The sequence below is a fragment of the Lipotes vexillifer genome, unplaced genomic scaffold (assembly GCF_000442215.2).
Source record: "Lipotes vexillifer unplaced genomic scaffold, Lipotes_vexillifer_v1.1 scaffold120, whole genome shotgun sequence".
NCBI classification, from domain to species: domain Eukaryota; kingdom Metazoa; phylum Chordata; class Mammalia; order Artiodactyla; family Lipotidae; genus Lipotes; species Lipotes vexillifer.
The window spans coordinates 4,275,252-4,295,377 of NW_006791240.1; the positions used below are offsets into that span (position 1 = coordinate 4,275,252).

Consider the following 20,126-nt stretch of genomic DNA (forward strand, 5'->3'; position numbering starts at 1 on the left):
GTATTTGCTGACAAAAATCAAGTTGAGGTCATTTCAGTACATCCTAATACAATGTCCTTATAGAAAGGGGAAATTTGGACACAGACATGCACACAGGGAGAGTGCCATGTGAAGATGAAGGCAGAGACTGGGGTGATGCACCTACAAGCCACGGAAGGCCAAAGATTGCCAGCAAACCATCAGAAGCTATGAGTGAGGCATTGGACAGATTCTCTCTCACAGCCAATATCTTGGACTTCAAGCCTTCAGAACTGTGAGACAGTATGTTGTTTAAGCCACCCAGTTTATGGTTCAGCAAAGTAATAGGTGAGGTTACTCACTGAGCTAGGGAAAATGATCTAGAACAGAGATAATATCTTCCAGGGATATGGAATATATAGCGGATAGGAACTGAAATACGCAGCACTCATACAGTAACTAATGGGGAAAATTGGTCTTGAGTACAGCAGAGAAAAAGAGTCAAGAACTGCAATGGGATGCTGGCAAGTTTCTCCCATGCACCTCATCTCAACACCACAGTCTGCTGTGGGACCATGAGAACTAATCGCATGTCTGTCTCCACAAGAAGCCCAGGCTCCCAGTTCATCCTGCACTCAGTCTCCAGAGAGCTCTGCACATTGCCTCTTTGGACACCACCTCCAACCCCTCCCTTCTTAGCCTCACCTCACTCTCTTTGCTATCAAATACCTTCTGACGGGCCTGAGTCAGGCCCTGGCTCTCTTCTCTATCTACTCCCACACCCAGCGACCTCATCCAGTCTCATGACTTCAATAATCACCTGTATGTTGATGACTTCCCAACTTATACCTTCAGCCCAGTCCATCCCCTTATAACTATATCCAGCTGTCAAGTAGAAATCTCTAAGTAGATTAAGCAACTAAAACTTAACTGTTCAAAACTGAGCTCCTGACCTTCCCTGCACACCTGTTTTTCTCGTGGTCAGCACCCTCAGGAAATGGCAACTCCATTTGTCCAGCTGCTCAGACCAAAACCTCGGCCCTCACTCCTTGATTCCTCTCTTCATCCACACTGTCCCTCTACCTTCAAAATACAACCACAGTCTGACAATTTCTGGATACTCCCATTGCTTCTGTTTGCTCCAAACTATTCTCAATTGCCTAAATTTCTACAATAGCCTCCAGCTGATTTTCCTGTTTGGAGTCTCACGCCCCCTACAGTCTATTCTCAGTATAGCAGCCTGAGTGATCCTGTGAAAACCTCTTCAGGTGGTGTCAATGCCTCTACTTGAAACCTTCAAAGAAAAAGTTAAGAGTACATGCAAGGACCACGCCATTACCTGGTCCTTCACTCCCTCCTCCCAGCTGTTACTGCTCACTCCCTGGCCTCTACTAATACTTAAAGGAACCAGGGAGGATCCTCCTGTAACATGACCTTTGTAATTGCCATTCCTCCTTCCTGGAATGTTCCTCCCCTAGATGTCCACATGCCTCTCTCCTCTAGTCCTTCAATTCTCATTCACATGTCAACTTTGCAGTAAGGTCTTTCCTCACTTCCCTATCTAAAGCTACATTCCTCTCCCCTTCCCCCGGTCCTACCTGTCACTCCCGACTTAGTTTTTTTTCCTTAGCCATACTAAGAAAACTATATGTGCTACTTATTTTGTTTGTGATCTCCCTCCTCGACCATAATGTAAGCTCCATGAGGGCAGGGATACTTGTCTGTTTTGTTCATTGCTATATACTTAGCATTTAGAATAGTGCCTGGCACATAAAAGGCATTCAATAAATACTGATGAATAAAAGTTACGCACCCTCTATAACAATAATATAATGAGTGGAGTCACCCAAATATGACCAAGATGAAATGCTACAGAAACCGTGTAGCATATTAACATACTACAGTCAAAGAACACCCCACAAAGCACTAAAACACAACTAAACAAAAACACGTTAAATAAAAAGAGGAAAAGAGCATAGCAAAAAACAAAGAGCACATCCCATAAAGTAAAGAAAACTAGAAGAACAAGAAAATTTCTGAAGTCCTCAAAACTGATTCATGCTGTTGAACTTAATAGGAACATATACTCAATAAAATAAAAGCTTGCATATGAATATGGGATGAAAAATAGCCCAGCAAGATAAAACGGAGACTGCAGGACCAGAGAAATAAACTGAGGACACCAGTATACTATATAATGGGACAAATGCATGCATTACAAATAGCAAGGAATAAAACATATCAATATATTGCAGAAAATAAAATTACTGACATAAAGGCTGGATATAATGGTGAATGAAGCATAATCCAACATAAGACTAACTGCTGTCCTTGAAGTAGAAATCCCAATAAATGAAATAGCAGATTTATTCAAAGATGTTACAGAATTTCTCTGATACAAAGAAAGCACTGAATCTGCAGATTAAAAGGGCATCTGTGTTCCAGGAGAACTGTATACAGACTGCTTATACTAAGACATAGCTTAAACTTTTGGACTTAAAAACTTATTCTTCAGACAGCTAGACATAAAAAGACAATCGCCTAAATGGGGGAAAAATTAGGCCAGCCCCAGACTGTTCAATGTCAAAAGAGCAATTTCTACAGAGTTCTGAGGGAAGAAAGAAGAACCCATATTATTATGCCTGCCAAAATACAGTCTCAGAATTAGAGCAACAGGTTCACATTTCAAACATATAAGGAACTCATGGAATATGGTACATTTGAAACCTTCTTGAAGAAAACACTGACAATAAACCTTAGCCAAAGAACTGAGGAAGGGAGAAACTGTGACAGAGCAGTTGATAAACAAGAAATCCACTGATCTGAAACCCTACCCTGAACCCAGGCACTGTTTTAAGAGCTGAGGATACAGCAGTAGCAAAGTGTCTGCTGTTAGAGAGCTAACATTCCAGAAGAGGGAGACAAAAAACCCCATAAATATGTATTGTTAGTGCTGGTGGGTGCTATGGAGAAAAATAAAGCAGAGTAGAGGGGTAAAAGTCCTAGGCTGGGAGCAGAGAAAGTACACCTCTTTTACAAAGGGTGCTCAGGGAAAGGCTTCTTACGAGGTTGCATTTGGACCAGAGACTTTAAGGACCCAAAGGGGCCAGCTATGTGGCCGCCTGGGGAAAAGGGTTTCTGGGAGAGGCAGCAGTGAGTGTAAAGGCTCTATGATGAAAGTGGGTTCAAGAATAGCAAGGAAGTGCAGTGGTTAAGAATCCGCCTGCCAAAGCAGGGGACACGGGTTCGAGCCCTGGTCCGGCAAGATCCCACATGCCATGGAGCAACTAAGCCCGTACGCCACAACTACTGAGCCTGCGCTCTAGAGCCCATGAGCCACAACTACTGAAGCCGGCGTGCCTAGAGCCCGTGTTCTGCAACAAGAGAAGCCACTGCAATAAGAAGCCCGTGCACCGCAACGAAGAGTGGCCCCCACTCACCGCAACCACAGAAAGCCCGTGCAGAGCAACGAAAACCCAACACAGCCCAAAAATAAATTAATTAAAAAAAAAAAAAGAATAGCAAGGAAGGTGTCAATACTGCTGAAGGGGGATGGGGGATGAGGGACAGCATTCTGGGAGGTAAGAGTGGTGAAACCAAGTGCTGAGGGGGCCTGGCACAAAATAATCAATAAATGGAAGGCTTTTGTGCTTAAGTTGAGACATAGTTGGGCCTTTACACTTGCTTTCAGATAAAATCTATGGAACAAGGTATAGAAGGAGGAACGAGCAATGTCACACTGAAGGAATAAAATATAAATGAATGTGGCTAAGATGTTGGAGAGTGTGGTAAAGACTGAAGTAGGAGGTGAAGGCTTGAGAGCTCAGTGAACTGCAGAAGATTATAATTATTTGTCTAGTAATGACTAATATGCAAAACATCTTCTAGCAATTTCTTTAAAATTAAGTAGCACAGAATGGGATGTAAGTTGTTTCCTTGTAATATTGTAGAATTGCTTTTCATTAAGAATCGAGGTTAAAAGAGCCTACTTTCAAATCACTAGTTACCAAACTTGCCTATTAGTAGCTCCAATGAATCACAAGGAAGACAAATTTTAAAATATAATGTTTTTCAAAAGCATCAATAAAAAGCTACCATTAAATACACTGTGTATTACCTATTTTTTTCACAACAGAAACTACAAATCCTATTAGGTCCACCTCAGAACAAGGTGGCTGAAAGTCTGGATCCAATAATTTGTTGAAGTGAAGCAGCTCCCTTGGCTGATAAACTTGTAATAGAATTTCATCTGAAGCCTACAAGAAAAAAAAAAATATCATTATATGTAGATTCAATAAACAAATACACATCTATCAAAATTGAAAAATCATGATGAAAAGTTTATACCGGTAGTTGTTGATACTGCGTTTTTTTTGTTGCTGTTAACTGTATGTTAGCTCTTTCGGATTTACTTTTAGATTTTGATGCTGCAAGATGATAGATTCTGTATCTCTTTCCCTCTGTTAAGAGAGAATATAAATCTGATGATGGACGCCAGATACTCAACACAACTAGAGAAAGAGGAAAAAGACACAATATAAGAAATGATAATCATTGAGAGTCTTGTTTAAAAATAAATACTGAGGACAATAAAGGTCTAAGGGTTATATTATCTTTTGTGGGTACTGGTAGCCCATTTTTGCTCCTCTTAACATGTTACCTACCATTTGAAATAATTTTATTAATAATAATTTTTTAAACTTAAAATTGATAAAAACAAAAACTTTACATACTGACCTGAATCTTTTTCCTTTCTCTTACAGCTCATGATACGCAGCTTCCACACAGGTGTAACGTCTCTTGGTAAAATCTGTTCCCCTTGCTCAGCAGACTCCATAGCCTTCCTGAGTTCCACATGGATCTGGGCTTGCTTCTTATCATTTAACGTCTGTCTGTGATTATTCAAGGCTCTTAACTGCTCTTCACTAAAATAACCCTGTGGCCATTGAGTACATTGAGGCAGATGATTTTGGAATAAAAAGCAAACAAAATAGAAACAAACCACCTCATCTATTGTAAATGAATCTCTTTAAATGGGGTCAAAATACAACAGAATTTAGTTCACTTTAAGGATGTGACAATATAAAAATTGAGATTAATGTACTCAGCTTATCACATAACAAATATTTTCAAGTGACTTAAACAGTTTAATAATCTTTGTGACAAGTTTACCTAGGGCAGGGCTTCCCTGGTGGCGCAGTGGTTAAGAATTAGCCTGCCAAGGCAGGGGACACGGGTTCGAGCCCTGGTCCGGGAAGATCCCACATGCCGCAGAGCAGCTAAGTCCGTGCACCACAACTACTAAGCCTGTGCTCTAGAGCCCATGTGCCACAGCTACTCAAGCCCTCATGCCTAGAGCCCGCGCTCTGCAATAAGAAGCCCACGCACCGCAACGAAAACCCAACGCAGCCATAAATGAATGAATGAATGAATGAAGAAAAATTTACCTAGGGCCAAAACAACCCTTACTTATAAATATACTCTAATAATCATAATCATCAACACTGACATTATAAATGGTTAACATCTGAATGCCTATTATATTTGAGAAATAGATCTATGTGTGGGTAATGTTATTAATCCATTTAATCATTACAGTAATCCTATGAGGTAGGTACTATTCCTGTTCCCATGTGGCAGATGATGAAACTGAGGTACAGACAGAATAAACAATTTACAGAGGCATATAGGCAGGGGTTGGCTCAAGGGGACTCATTCTTATCCCCCTATAGTATAATTTCATTAACTCTCTGGAATAGTAGATACAATTTAAAACAAATATGTACTACAAGCACTTATCTCTGCCTCTACATTTCTCTCCCAATCATTTAGCAAACTGGTGTGTGAACCTCCTGGGAACCTCACCCACTATTAACAAAAAAAAAAATCAAGCAAAAATAAATAGAAATCCTGACATATAACCTACTAGACTGCTGCTGACTTACCCATGTTAATAGCCTAATCTATACTGAGAAGGGAGATTATGAAATCCCTGTGCCCTACAAAGGTCTTCCTAAATAGGCAGTGTTTAGGTTAAACATGAATTAAAAAAACAATATGTGATTTCAGAAGTCCCACAATACTAAACATTGTCACTGAAAACAAGTCCTCTTAACAGGGTATTTTAGAAATTGATGGCAATTTTTCCCTCTGAGAATGATAACGATACCTTTCAGTGACTCTCATAGAATCACATAAACTTAGAACCTTAGAGATAAGCTACTCTCAGGCTTTCCCCTGGCAGATGGCAGAGAGGAGGTCTGAGAGAGAAATCACCTGTCCAGCTACACAGGGGCAGAGCCAGGTCTAGAACTTAGTCCTCCAACTCTCATTCTGCCCCCTTTCTCCTTATAAGTAAATTTTATAAAAGGAAACCAGAATAACATTTTGTTAAATTTTATGGATGAAATTAAAACTATCTTCATAAGCTTCAACAAACATAAAGAGATAGAGGCAAATAATTTCTCAGGAGAGCATAATAAAGCCTTACAGACTTGTAGCAACTATACTCACAGGCTTGAGAATCAGACTCACTTCCCACAGGAAGAATCTGAGTTGTAACATTTGGGAGTCTAAGGGAATTCTGTTCAGAAGAGCACTCACTGCTCATTCTCCGAGCAGAGCATTCTTTATTTTGAGGTCCCATTATTTAAGGAAGTTAAGGTCATACACAACATTTACTGTCATCAAATAAATGAGATTAATCAATAAACTGTTTTCCTAAAATTTCCCCTCTCCTCCTTATTTTGCAAACTAATCCTATAATTTGCATTAATTAGATACCCAAGTGTCTAAAAATTTAGGAAGTAGCCTACCTTAATGTATGAAATGATATTCTAATAATAACATTTACATAGAACTTTGTAAGAGTACACTTTACATACATTATCCAATTTGATCCTAAAACAACATCTTCTGTGCCCATTTTATAGCTCTTTTATATCCAGTTTGCTTAATCAATGGTTGAGCCATGATCTAAAGTCTACGCTATCTGTAACACACTTTTGTGCTTCTGAAAGTTTTCCACCTAAGTATCCTTAAGGTAGAGAATTATGAAATAAACTCTAGGTAGGATCTGAGAAAGAGCTGAGAACATGGAAACTGAGACAGCGCTCTGAAGGTACTTGTTTTATCTTAAAAATAAGCAAGTTTTGCCTGCATTTTAAACCATATTTAATATATAAATTAGTTAACCCTCTCATCCTCTATTTGGTACAGAAGTAGAAATGTAGCACCCTGGTTTGGTACATCACTGAGGACCCCATCACTGAGGTACACATCCCTTGGAGAAACACAGCATTTCAACACAGTGCTTCCTGTAATGGCCAGATGAGTGACTATAGATTTCCACCTTGAAGGATGAAGACTAGCCTCACTGTAGGCCAGCTTACTCTCTCACCTCAAGGTAACTTGGGTCTGGTGAATCCTTCACAGCTTCATAAAGTTCTGCACCATCTTGCAGAGCATGGACTTGCTGTCTTGTTAGTGCACGTGATGGTATACATCGTTCTGCTTTATTTTCTAGGAAAAAAGCAACACTAATTAGCTAAACTATAAATTTAAGAACACTGAAAATTAGAGAACTCAACAAAAAAAACACCCAAAGAAGGAAGGTTAAAAATAAACCACTTAGGGCCTCCCTGGTGGCGCAGTGGTTGAGAGTCTGCCTGCTGATGCAGGGGACACGGGTTCATGCCCCGGTCTGGGAGGATCCCACATGCCACGGAGCGGCTGGGCCCGTGAGCCATGGCCACTGAGCCTGCGCATCCAGAGCCTGTGCTCCGCAACGGGAGAGGCCACAACAGTGAGAGGCCCGCATACCACAAAAAACAAACAAACAAACAAACAAAAATAAATAAACCACTTAACTGCTAAAAGTTCTCCAGGAAAATTTGAAACTAGTGTATTCATGGTTTAATAAGTTCTCCTACAAAGAGTTTACTTCATTAGAGCAATTTGTAAATTTCATGATTTACATGAAATTTACATGATTTACATGAAAGTGATTTCATGTAAGTAAATGATTTCATGATTCACTTAATTATGAGCTAGTGATAATTTTAAGCAAATCAAATATTGAGTCCCATTTTCCTGCAAATTTATTTAGAACATGAAGTTAAACAATGAAGAAAATCATGAGATCCACCTCCTAGAGTAATGGAAATAAAAACAAAAATAAACAAATGGGACCTAATGAAACTTAAAAGCTTTTGCACAGCAAAGGAAACTACAATCAAGACAAAAAGACAACCCTCAGAATGGGAGAAAATATTTGCAAATAAATCAATGGACAAAGGATTAATCTCCAAAATATATAAACAGCTCATGCAGCTCAATATTAAAGAAACAAGCAACCCAATCCAAAAATGGGCAGAAGACCTAAATAGACATTTCTCCAAAGAAGACATACAGATGGCCAAGAAGCACATGAAAAGCTGCTCAACATCACTAATTACTAGAGAAATGCAGATCAAAACTACAGTGAGGTATCACCTCACACCAGTTAGAATGGGCATCATCAGAAAATCTACAAACAACAAATGCTAGAGAGGGTGTGGAGAAAAGGGAACCCTCTTGCACTGTTGGTGGGAATGTAAACTCATATAGCCACTATGGAGAACAGTATGGAGGTTCCTTAAAAAACTAAAAATAGAACTATCATGCAAGCCAGCAATCCTATTACTAGGCATATACCCAGAGAAAACCATAATTCAAAAAGACACATGCACCCCAATGTTCACTGCAGCACTATTTACAATAGCCAGGTCATGGAAGCAACCTAAATGCCCATCGACAGATGAATGGATAAAAAAGATGTGGCACATATATACAATGGAATATTACTCAGCCATAAAAAGGAATGAAATTGGGTCATTTGTAGAGACGTGGATGGATCTAGAGACTGTCATACAGAGTGAAGCAAGTCAGAAAGAGAAAAACAAATATCGTATATTAACGCATATATGTGGAACCTAGAAAAATGGTACAGATGAACCGGTTTGCAGGGTAGAAATTGAGACACAGATGTAGACAACAAACGTACGGACACCAAGGGGGGAAAGCGACAGGGGGTGGTGGTGGTGGTGTGATGAATCGGGAGATTGGGATTGACATGTATACACTGATGTGTATAAAACTGATGACTAATAAGGGCCTGCTGTATAAAAAAATAAAATAAAATGCAAAAAAAAATAAAATCATGAAGAAACGCAGAACATAAAATTTTCTGCAATAAAAAAAGGTAGATAAAGTAAAATTTCACATCCTTTAAGCATAAAACACTATGATTTTTATTATTCAAATTGATGCTACAGGGAAAATAAGCTCTAGTTCCAGGTATAAAAACATAAAGATCAACAACTACAACAGCAAAAATGCAAGTTCTATAATGTAGATAAGGACACAGAGGAAAGAGAATGACAAACGGCTTGGGGAGAATAATTTGATAGTTCTTTCCCTGTTGCTTTTTTTCCTCTAATACCAAAAATTGATGCTACAAATACTTTAGTACTAAAGCTTACAGGCCAGTTTAATTAAGACTTCTGAAAAGTGCTGTAGGTATGTAATGTTTAATTGCCTAAGACAACTTGTGAGGATCTAAAAGCTCACTACGTTGAATAAAGATGTGATATTTTGGGGCCAATTCAATGCTTATCTGTTTACCTATGTAATATTTTTTTTTTTCAAATCAGAAAAAATTCAAATTCAGAATTAGAAAAAAAAAATCTGTTACTCAAAATAAAGACAATTCACCCAGTTAGAAGCCTCTAAAACTCTGAAAAAAAGATCTTGTAAATACAACTCATTTTACCTTCATGCTCTTCAAATTCTGCTTGAATTTTGGTGAACAGGGCTTCCAGTTTCTTTTGTTGGGCTTCTGCATATTTTCTTGCTTCCTTTTCTTCTTCTCTTTCATTGCGAAATATGTATAATCCAGATGATGTCTTCTCCATCCACTGTAATAATGTGTCAAACAGAAATACAGGGTAGGGAGCAATCATTCAAATTAATTGTCTCTAAAGAAAGAAATACAGAGTAAGTTTCAAGAATACATCATACCTGTATAGGGTATGCTCTTTGAATAATTATGTCAACACAACCAACATTTCCTCCATCGCTGAAAAGTGATGACAAGGGAAGAGGAAAAGGTCTAGGATTGGAAAAGAATCCGAGTTTGGCATACCAGCAAGCAGGCCGAGTGCTGTTAGCAGAAATCTGGACAAATTAATAAATTGATTTATAAGTTAAATATATACCTGTATTCAATTCTATTTCAGATTTTATAATAATTTTCCTTCTTTTATGGCTGACACCAAATCACCTCACTGTGAAATTTCAGAATGATGGAGACAATCTTAAAAACGTCTTAGGAACAGATCACATAGTAAAGGACTGGGAATAAGACCAGCACTGAACTTAACAGAAACTATACCAGAAGCAAGAAGGTAATAGAGGAAATGTCTTCAACATTCTGAAAGAATTGTATTTCAACCTCAAATTCTATATTCAGCCAACCTTGTAATAAGATTAAAAAAAAAACTGCATGTTTCCTTTCTCAAGAAGCCTCTGGTGGTTGTGTGCCCTTAAAGCTAGGGAATACATCTAGAAAGGTATGGAATCCAGAGTATAGGGCTTCTAACGCAGAAAGAGGTGAAAATAATTTCAAGAATAACTGTGCAGCATACATAGAAGATAACCACTTCAGAACTGAGCAGGAACATGGAGAGATCCAAGGAATCTCCAAGAAAAAGAAATGGAACTGATAAAGGTATTTTAACATAGTGAGACAATTTTTATATGGCTCCTGTGTGGGAATGAGTTGGTAATAAGGATAAAGAAAATTAAGAAAAACAAAAAAGACAAGACAGTTAATAACTCCAGGGAAGGCAGTAAGTTGTAAAGAAAGGAAATGTAATCATGGTATACTGTATGCTGAGTTGCAAAAAATATTTTTCATAGTCATTATAACATAAACATTGAATACTGACTTCACTCCTCATCTTTCATAGCAGGAAGCTAACAGTTAACGTCTAAACTGAAGGTGAAAAGAAGACCTAACAGTATAAGCAAAAGAAACAGCCAAAGGGATTGGAAGTGGCTGCCTTTGGGGAGCATGAAGGGGGGTTAGGCAGGGTTGCATCAGTGACTGCTTTTGTGTGTGTGGGGCTATATACCTTATTTTACTTGAGTTTGGAAATTATACACATATATTGATTTGATAAAAACAAAACAAAAATTGAAAGCCAGTGCAACTTTGATATTCTAAGCAACATAAAACAAAAGCCTGTTTCAGCTTGACTAAAAGCAACCCAAGTTAATGAGAAATTATCTCTTTAACTTAAAAATGATTGATTTATTAAAATGCTTTCCTGAATTACAGTGATCCAGAATACAACAGAAGTAAATTCTTTACAAGGTTACCTCAAAAGTGAATCTGAATGTGCAACATTAGCAGTCATTTCTGATAGCAATATTACAGACTATTCAACATGACAAAGTCCTGTTATCTAGGTTTAAATCTACATAGAGATGAAAGGTGTACTTTAGTATTCTATATCCAAGAATCACTGAAATCTAATGTTCTAATCATACTGGAACAGAGATCTGGCCAAGTAATCACAGTGGAAGAAGAGCAATACTATGAGAACAACATGAGGGCTACAGGTACCAAAATCAAACATCCGGTGCAAATTTACTCCTGCTCTTTAACTGCAACTGCATTATTTCAGCTCAGTAAATATCTCTGGCTTTCCAAAAACACAAATATTTAACTATCTGAGAAATATGCCACTTAAACTAATAACAGTATCAGTACATTTTCAAGAAAGGAAGCATCCTTAATAGGCATAAGTAAATTTTAAAATTTAAATGTAAACTCTCTCTAGAATTTAACTGAATCAGTGACTGATTTTTACCAAGAGTGTGCATTAATTTAATTTACCTTTAACATAAGAGATTCTGGGGCTTCAAGAGGCGTACAGGCATCAGGAGAGCCCACCAGCTCTGCTCCGTGAATTATGATCTTCTGACCCACAGTTAGTCTACTGTTCTTTAAGAGAGCTAAGAGGGGAGGATCCACCTGGGCCTTAATAGCATACCATCCATCTGTAAGTTCGACAACGGCCACTTTTGTGGTATCCATACTATTAGTTTTACTGCTAGAAGTTTCAGATATATTTGTGCTTAATGAAATTATTTCAGAAACACAGAGAACAAGTGTTTTTGCAGCTGTGTCATCCCTTTCCATTATCTTTTTTATAGCTGATCTTCTGCTTCTATCAATTTCCATATCATACCTAAAAGGAAAAAAAAGAATTATTTTAGAAATTGTGGGTCTAGAATTTCATTGTAAAAAAATTCACCGAATAATTGAGAATAAAAATTAAATACCTTTATTGAATACTGAGACTGAAGAGAATTTAAAATTTGGTAGCTGGTAATATATTAAGTTTTATACTGCTAAAATATGAATTAAATATTAAAACCCCCAAAATGCAAAAATGCTTTACTAGCAATCCCTGAAGAGCCGATCAAATTAGTAATTCATATTCTTCTCATGTGCCAAGAGGTTAAGGAGAGGGTGAGAGAAGAGGGAAGCACAGGGTGTATGAATGTGTGATTGCTCTTAAGTGGGGGCTGGAGGGTGACAAGAGAACTGTGCTATACAACTGAACAGCAGTGTGGGATGGCAGCTGTCACCAACAACTGGCTCTGATGTGCAAGTCACAGACAGCACAGAAGTCTGACCCATACAATATATGATTACATAATATAGCACTTTAAACTTGCCTGTATTTGAGTTGAAGAAGTACCCTTTCTGGGCTTAGGCATCTATTAGCAAATGCTTTAGGAAAGGCAAATTCCATAGCTGCCAGTTTCCATATAATCCATCTATAATGATTATAGACCCAAACTCTAGAAATAAGCTTTGGATCCACACCTGGGGTGTCACACAGAGCTCTAAACAAATAAAGGTAGAAGAAATAATAAAAACCAGGTAAGATGATACTGAATTCAATAACCCCGACTATTCTTTGCACAAAAACTAAATTGTACAAGATCATTCAATAAGTTGTTGTAAGTTAAAGTAATAAGTATTATAATTTTAGAAAATGACATGTATCAAAATATGCTAATAAAAATTTCACTTAACATGTTAGTCAATACAATTATTTCAACTGGAAAATGAGATCCTTACTGTAAAATAATTATATTTTAGATTATATATTTCTTATCAAAGAGATTGTTTTTAGAAATCACCTAAGAACTTCCTTCTCTAGTCCTGGTTCTCTTCTTGATATCTGCTCCAATCTACAACTTGAGCCCTTTCTGCTCAAATCTATAACTCCTCCTCCTTTCCCATTCTCACTCTCAGCACTACATAAACTACATAATTAAAAGAGAACTTCCATAAACTTCCACCCTCCTATCTACCAACCACCAGCATCAGTACACTTACACATTGCCTTCTTACTCTATTTAAAAAATTGTACCTCTCCTCACCTAACTCTCTCTTACCCCCTTTTTCCAGCTTTATCTTCAAAGTATTTATCACTTTTTAATATATTATACTATTTACTTATTCCCTTTTAAAATTTTCTTTCCCTGTCCTAAACTAGAATATATGATTTATTAGGGCAGAGATTTTTTTGTTTTGCTATCCCTAGTACCCAAGATAGTATCGGACACATAGTAGGTTCTCAATAAATATTTGTTGAATGATCAAAAACACAGCTTGAGCCTCAACAATGCAGTTTGAACCAGGCCCACCTGATTACAGAGTTATCACTCAACCTCTACACTATGCAGTCTACCTAATACAATTAAGTGATACAGCTGTTACTTTTCCAACTAGAATCAACAGCTGATATTTGTTATGTGGGACAAGTACCAAGATGTAAATAACACTCGTGTTTTAAAATACTCCAAAAACATAACAAAAATTTAAGGAAAAAATATTTTAACACTTTTCTCAAAACTATAAACTTTAGAAAGATATACCGAGATCTCAAAAATAAGGGCACAGGAGAAAGGTTTCCTATCTCTTGTCATTGGCATGAGGTTAATACCTCCCTGATAGCAAACATTTAAAATTATGTTTGTATAAACACTAGAATCCTAAGAGGATATATAGTTCCTAAACTATTGATTTTTTAGGGCACTGGAGTTTTCTAGTCACTTGGTATTACTGATATTTAAGTATTTCTGTTTAACTTTATTTTTTATATTTTATATTTACTGAAATACACAATGAAAGAGAATATCCACACAAGTATACACATGTGTGTGGGTTTACGATAAGGCCAACTCACACTTAACTTTTCTTATCAGTTTTTATTTTGTAAAAGCTATAATGTCCTAATTTAAGAAAAACCAATTCACTAAATCCTAAGACAAACCAAAATTCACTTTTCAAAAGATTTCAACAGAATATCAAGTGAACCACATGTACTTAAAATGATTCAATGTATAAACTTTTGATTTCTAGCCAAATTTTTAAGTTCAGGAGAGATGAGGAAAGATAAAAAGGGACTTGTGAGGAAGAGAGAGATGATGGAACATACAAAAGTTAGTTAATACAAAATTTCTTTTTGCAGAGAGTACCTATAAAATTCTTCTTTTCCAGCCATTCCATCATTGGAGGGTATGAGCCATCCACCGTCAGCCAACTGTATTCCCTTTCCAGCCCATAAACTTTCCTTACCAAAATAATCCTGAGTGTGAAACTGAAAAGACTCTGCATTTTTGCTGTTAATTTTTACACAATGTTTAGAAACACCATACCTATATAGCTGCACAAAATAAATGATAGAAAAATTTGATAATGAGTAAGAAACATCAAACAAAAGAATGTTTCACAGGAAAAAAAATTATAACACACCCAGACTGAATCTACCCAAAGTTTTTCATTTAAATATGAAAATATTCACTATAAAAATGTGTAACTTACTTACTAGAAGCCAAAAAATTTTTACATAATATAAATGACCTATACATTCAAGAGCCTGCTGCACCTTTCCCATTCCCCTTATGTACATGCCTCCTGCTACATCTGCCATAGGAAGTCGCTGTGGGGACAAAAAAGTAATTTAATGTTTAAGAAAACCTCTTAAGTTAAAAAACTCAGAAGAGGCCCAGACTCTCACCTCTCCATTGCCCCAAATTCCAACTAGATAGTCCTGGCTTAATAAGAATCCTTTTAAAAATGTAAATGGCTCTTAGCAGGTTCAGGGTTATGAGTCATTCACACTTTAAATTCAATGAGACTACTTTAACACCCAGCTGAGAGCACTTATAGTAATAAAATGAATACATTTTGAAGGCGAAAGAGAAATTGTAATTTTGAAGCACTGATCACTTTAGGATAAGACAGCAGAGGAGAAGGAGGTTGCCACTGCAGGCTGATTAGGAAGCAAGATGATTTTACTCTGCATCAGTTTGTTTTCTTTAAACAATTTGAAGATGCCAGTTAATGAAATAACGTTACACATTGCTATAAAAGCTATTAATTAGCATTATAGACAAAAGCATACCTGTTTATGAGAACATGCAGTGGGGACTTGGCCTTCTACTGCTACTTTCAGAGAGATTCTAGGCATAGTGGATGTTTTTGCAAGATACAGACTGCCTGGCTGTGGAAAAATACGTTGCCTTTGTTTCTCTTTAATTCGCATATCCTGTATATCTCTGGCAGTCTGAAGATTTGTAATTAAATCTATTAAAGAATAAATAACAAAAAGTAAAATTGAATATAAAATTTAAAAGCACAACCCTTGTTTTATAAAATGACATATACCAATTTGCTCTAACTTTAAATCTTAAGGGATGAAGAAAAGTTTCTACTTGATAAACGTTTCTAAAAGAACAGAAATAGATTATTTTTATTTCGAATTTGGAAGAAAATTAGTAGCCTGATAAAAATCATAATCCAATAATAGCTGTCCTAGACTGCATGTCTAATAGCTTTTTTTTTTTTTTTTTAAGAAGAATGTCTACAGTTAGCTACCTCTGAAAGAAAACAGAGTAATTTAAACTTAATCTTTGGACAGAAAAATCTAAAGCAATACAAAAGGTTTTGAAATCAGTAATCATCATAAAAGGGGCAAAAATCCTCAAGGTGTTATTTAACATAAGAAATATATATCTGAAAGGGAAAAATACGTCAACACAAATTTTCACACAATACCTAAAGGTTCTTCTTCACCCTTTGTGAAAAGCATAGTTGTTGTCTGATGAATTTCACTGTCATTAACATTATTTCCATGATCACCAGAGCCATGTTCATCTATGTTTTGTTGCTTTTGTTTGTTTTCCTCGAAATTAGTATTCCTGTTAACACACTGTTCATTTCTGTGAACATGCGATTTAGTTTTAAAAGGTGGGACAAAGACTTTCGTTGGTTTGCCTGTAGTTATCGAGTGTCTCCTTTTTTCATTTCTTGGGGCAGGAACCTTACAAAGTGGCTGCCCTGAAACTGATAAACTGCTTGAAGACTTTTCCAAGGTCAGGTGTTCAGAAAAATGAGATTTAGATAGAAATTCTTGACCAGATGCAGTGAAATTTGGATTCTGCATTTCTCGCCTTTCCGTACTTGTGCTACAATGGGGAGAAAATATTTAAGCTTGATTATTTACCAGTAAGTGTACATATACATACATACATACATATATATATATATATATATATATATAAATGTTTTGGAATATGTATTTTTTTTCGTAGACCCTCAACTACTACATGGCAATCCTATTCTGGTAACTGTTCTGCATTTCATCATGGTTGCCCTCCAAAACAATACCACACTCTCCAAGTCTGTAACTATCTCTCACACACTGACTCCCAGCCTTTGACTTTACCACCTACAAACATGAAAGAGAATCTGTCAAACCTGGATTCCCCCGTCTGTCTCTTCCAGGTCTATCACAGCTCCTCACTTACCTCCTTCACCAGACATCTGTCTACCCGTTCTCTTCTCATGGTAACCTCTTCACCTGTATTCTTGACCCCCATCTAGTATCCCAGTCTCCTTGGGAGCCCCACTCTTGCAATGATTATTCCATCTCCTTCCTTTCTCTTTCTACCATCTGTTACACCTTTTTCATTCAGAAAGCCTTGCCCACCCTTGACTTTTTTTTCAACCTTATCTCCCTTTCAAGCGGACACTGTTACATACCCCTCATGGCCAACCTTTCTCCATAGGTAATCTAAACTAGCTATTTTCAGTTCCTCACTTTCCATTCTCTGAACTCTTTTTCCCCACTATTCTATAGAAACTTTTCTCAATAAAGTTGCTAATTACCTCCCAATACCAAAATTAAAAAAAGCTTCATGTATAAACTCATTCTGCTTGACCTCTAACAGTTTTCACAACTTGTTCCTTTTTAAAATTCTCACCGTGAATATTTACACCACGATTGTCCCTCTTTTTCTTTCTTCTTTTTTTTAACTGTTTTTTTCCTCTTTCTCTTAAAAATCTTCCTGCCTCCAAAGTTGGATTTCTTCCCTAGACACTTCCCCTGGGTGGTATGAGTCATTTACATTGCTTAAATTACCATCTAACAATAAAAATATCAATCTGTATCTTTATGCCCGACATTCCCCAGGTGTTATTCCTATACTTTGAACTGCATCTAGTACCAGACATCCCTGTCTTGATGTTCCACACTCATCTCAAACTAAGCATGTCCAAAACTAAACTTACCACCTTCCCTAGCGTACATGTTCTTCCTCGATATTTTGTTGAAAACCCCATACTTCCTTTTACCCAACCCTAAGCTCATGGAACTTGAAGTTACCCTACAACTTATTTAGTTATCCATTCATCTATCCAGCAAATATTTAATGTGTTCCTACTACTTGCCAGGCAGTGTTCTGGCTGGGGGATATAGTGACAAACGGAACAAAATCATAGAGTCTACATTCTAGTGGAGGGAAACAGACAAACAAGTAAATATGTCCATTGATATTATATATGCTATGGAGAAAATTAAAGCATGGTAAGGGGGACAGGAAGTGTGTCCAGCAGAAATAAATAAATGATATTTTATATAGGCTGGTAAGGAAAACATTATTGACAAGGTGACATTTACACAGAGACCTAAAGGAAGTGAGAGGGAAAGCCATGAAGGGATTTGGGAGAAGACTGCTACAGGCAGAGTAGACATCATGTACTGGGCTAGACACAAGTATGCCTGGAGCAGAGTAGGCAAGGGGAAGGTTAGCAGGTGAGACTGGAAAGGTAGCAAAAAGGCCAGATCACAAAGAACCTGCGTACCATGGTAAGGACTTCTGGCTTGTACTACGAGATAGGAAGTCATGGAACAGTTTTTGAATCCAGAAATGACATAATCTGTCTTATATTTAAAAGGATCCCTCTGGCTTCTTTGCTGAAAATTCACTGTGTATAAGGAGGTGGGGGGAGGCAAAGTAGGAAGCAGGAAGACCAGTTCTGTTGAAATAATGTAGACAGTTTTATGGTGACTTGAACCAGGTGTTAAGGGTGGAAATGGTGAGAAGTGATTGGATTTGGGGTATATTTTGAAAGCAGAGTTGTTAGACTTTTACATTTATAGGAAAACAAGTAAGGGGAAAGAATATCAGCTTTGGAGATGTTACATTTAAGATATCTGTAAGTCACCCAAGTAAAAATGTCAAGTAGGTAGCTGAATGAATAAATATGTTGTTCAGGGAAGAAATCTGGGCTAAGGATATTAATTTTGGAGCTGTCACCAAATAGATGGTATACAGAGTCATAAGAGTGGATCAGATACTAGGGAGGAAGGGCAGGAAGAGAAGCCATCTGGAGCTGAACCATGGGGGAATTTAACATTTAGCAGTTAGGGGAAGAATTAGCAAAGGAGAGTAAGAAAGAACAGCCAGTGGGATAGGAGGAGACATAAGACAGATGTCCCAGAAGCCAGAGTAAAGAAAATGGTAACTGGTAATCTTGATGAGGGGTAGTGGGTAGTGATGAGAGACTGGGATGGGCTCAGGAGAGAAAGGGAAGAGATGCAGTAGAGAAAGTGAGTTGAAACAATTCTCATGAGATGTGCTTTAAGTGGGGCATAGAAATGGACTGGTGGGATAAGAGGAGTCAAGAAAGGCTTTTCTTTTCAAGATGGGAGATTTATAGCAACTACCTACACTGATGGGACTAATCCAGTAAGGTGGAAAAATGATCAGTGCAGGAGAGAGAGGGGACAATGGCTGGACTGGTTTCCTTGAATAGACCTAGATGAGATCAAGTGCACAGGAATGAATAAACCTGTGTACTCCAAAACTTACTTTCACTGATTTTTCACTCCAATGTTTTTAAATATGAAGAATATTGTGAAAATGAGGAGTTTGCTTTGCAAGTTATGATCAAGACCTCTATTTGAATCCACATGGAGATATTTTGCCACTCTCAGTTAATGACTCTCTGGCCAAATCTTGAATCTGTCTTCCACTCACTCTCTGCTCTCTACCACATGTACTAACTAAACTAAGGCCTTTACTTCCTTACTAATCTCCTTGCAACATTTTCTCTCTGGTCTGTTTCTAAAACACGAATCTGGTTACGTCACGTCTCTTCTTAAACTTCCAAAGACAAACTATCGCCTATCCAGGTTTCGACTTGTCAGAAATGACATACAGGAGGCTTCCTTCTTGGTCCTACTCTCTCCATTTCTTTGTGTTTCCTCGTCCTCAGCCCACCCCCAGCCTGCCAAATCCCATGATGAAAGTTACACAACTTCTTACTGTTTCCAGATTTGGAATGCCCTCTTTAACCAGCATTCTTTACATTCCATCTAAAGTACTTTTCCTATTAAGCTTGTGTCACATAATTAAGCTGCCAATTTTTCTATGCTCTCACATCACTTTATTATATTCATTTTAGTATTTATAGCACAATAATTCTTTTCATGCCTGGCTCCAAGACAAGCAATCTGACTTGGACTTACATATCTTTTCATCTATCAACACAGTATAAATTAGATACTTCGAAAAGGTGCTTAATACCTATTTGTTAAATGCATAAAACTATTTTCCCATCATATGAGTAAATTAAGGTAATATGTAGATAAGCATTTACTTTATTTTTAATATTACAACCTGCTTTTGAAAATGAAAATTTTAAAAATCACCTGGATTTCTACATTCAAAACATGTATATTAGTATCCTGCTG

The 20,126-nt window shown here is 37.2% G+C and overlaps 1 protein-coding gene across 1 annotated transcript in view; it reads right to left on the minus strand.

Moving 5' to 3' along the window:
* Positions 1–20,126, minus strand: part of BRCA2 (BRCA2 DNA repair associated) — a 53,242-nt gene that overhangs the window by 4,748 nt on the left and 28,368 nt on the right. Inside the window, 11 exon segments of the mRNA XM_007464256.1 lie at positions 4,076–4,214; positions 4,306–4,469; positions 4,696–4,894; positions 7,358–7,479; positions 9,770–9,914; positions 10,018–10,173; positions 11,900–12,254; positions 12,748–12,918; positions 14,563–14,750; positions 15,492–15,673; positions 16,145–16,554. Of these exon segments, the coding sequence (XP_007464318.1) occupies positions 4,076–4,214; positions 4,306–4,469; positions 4,696–4,894; positions 7,358–7,479; positions 9,770–9,914; positions 10,018–10,173; positions 11,900–12,254; positions 12,748–12,918; positions 14,563–14,750; positions 15,492–15,673; positions 16,145–16,554 (2,231 nt within the window).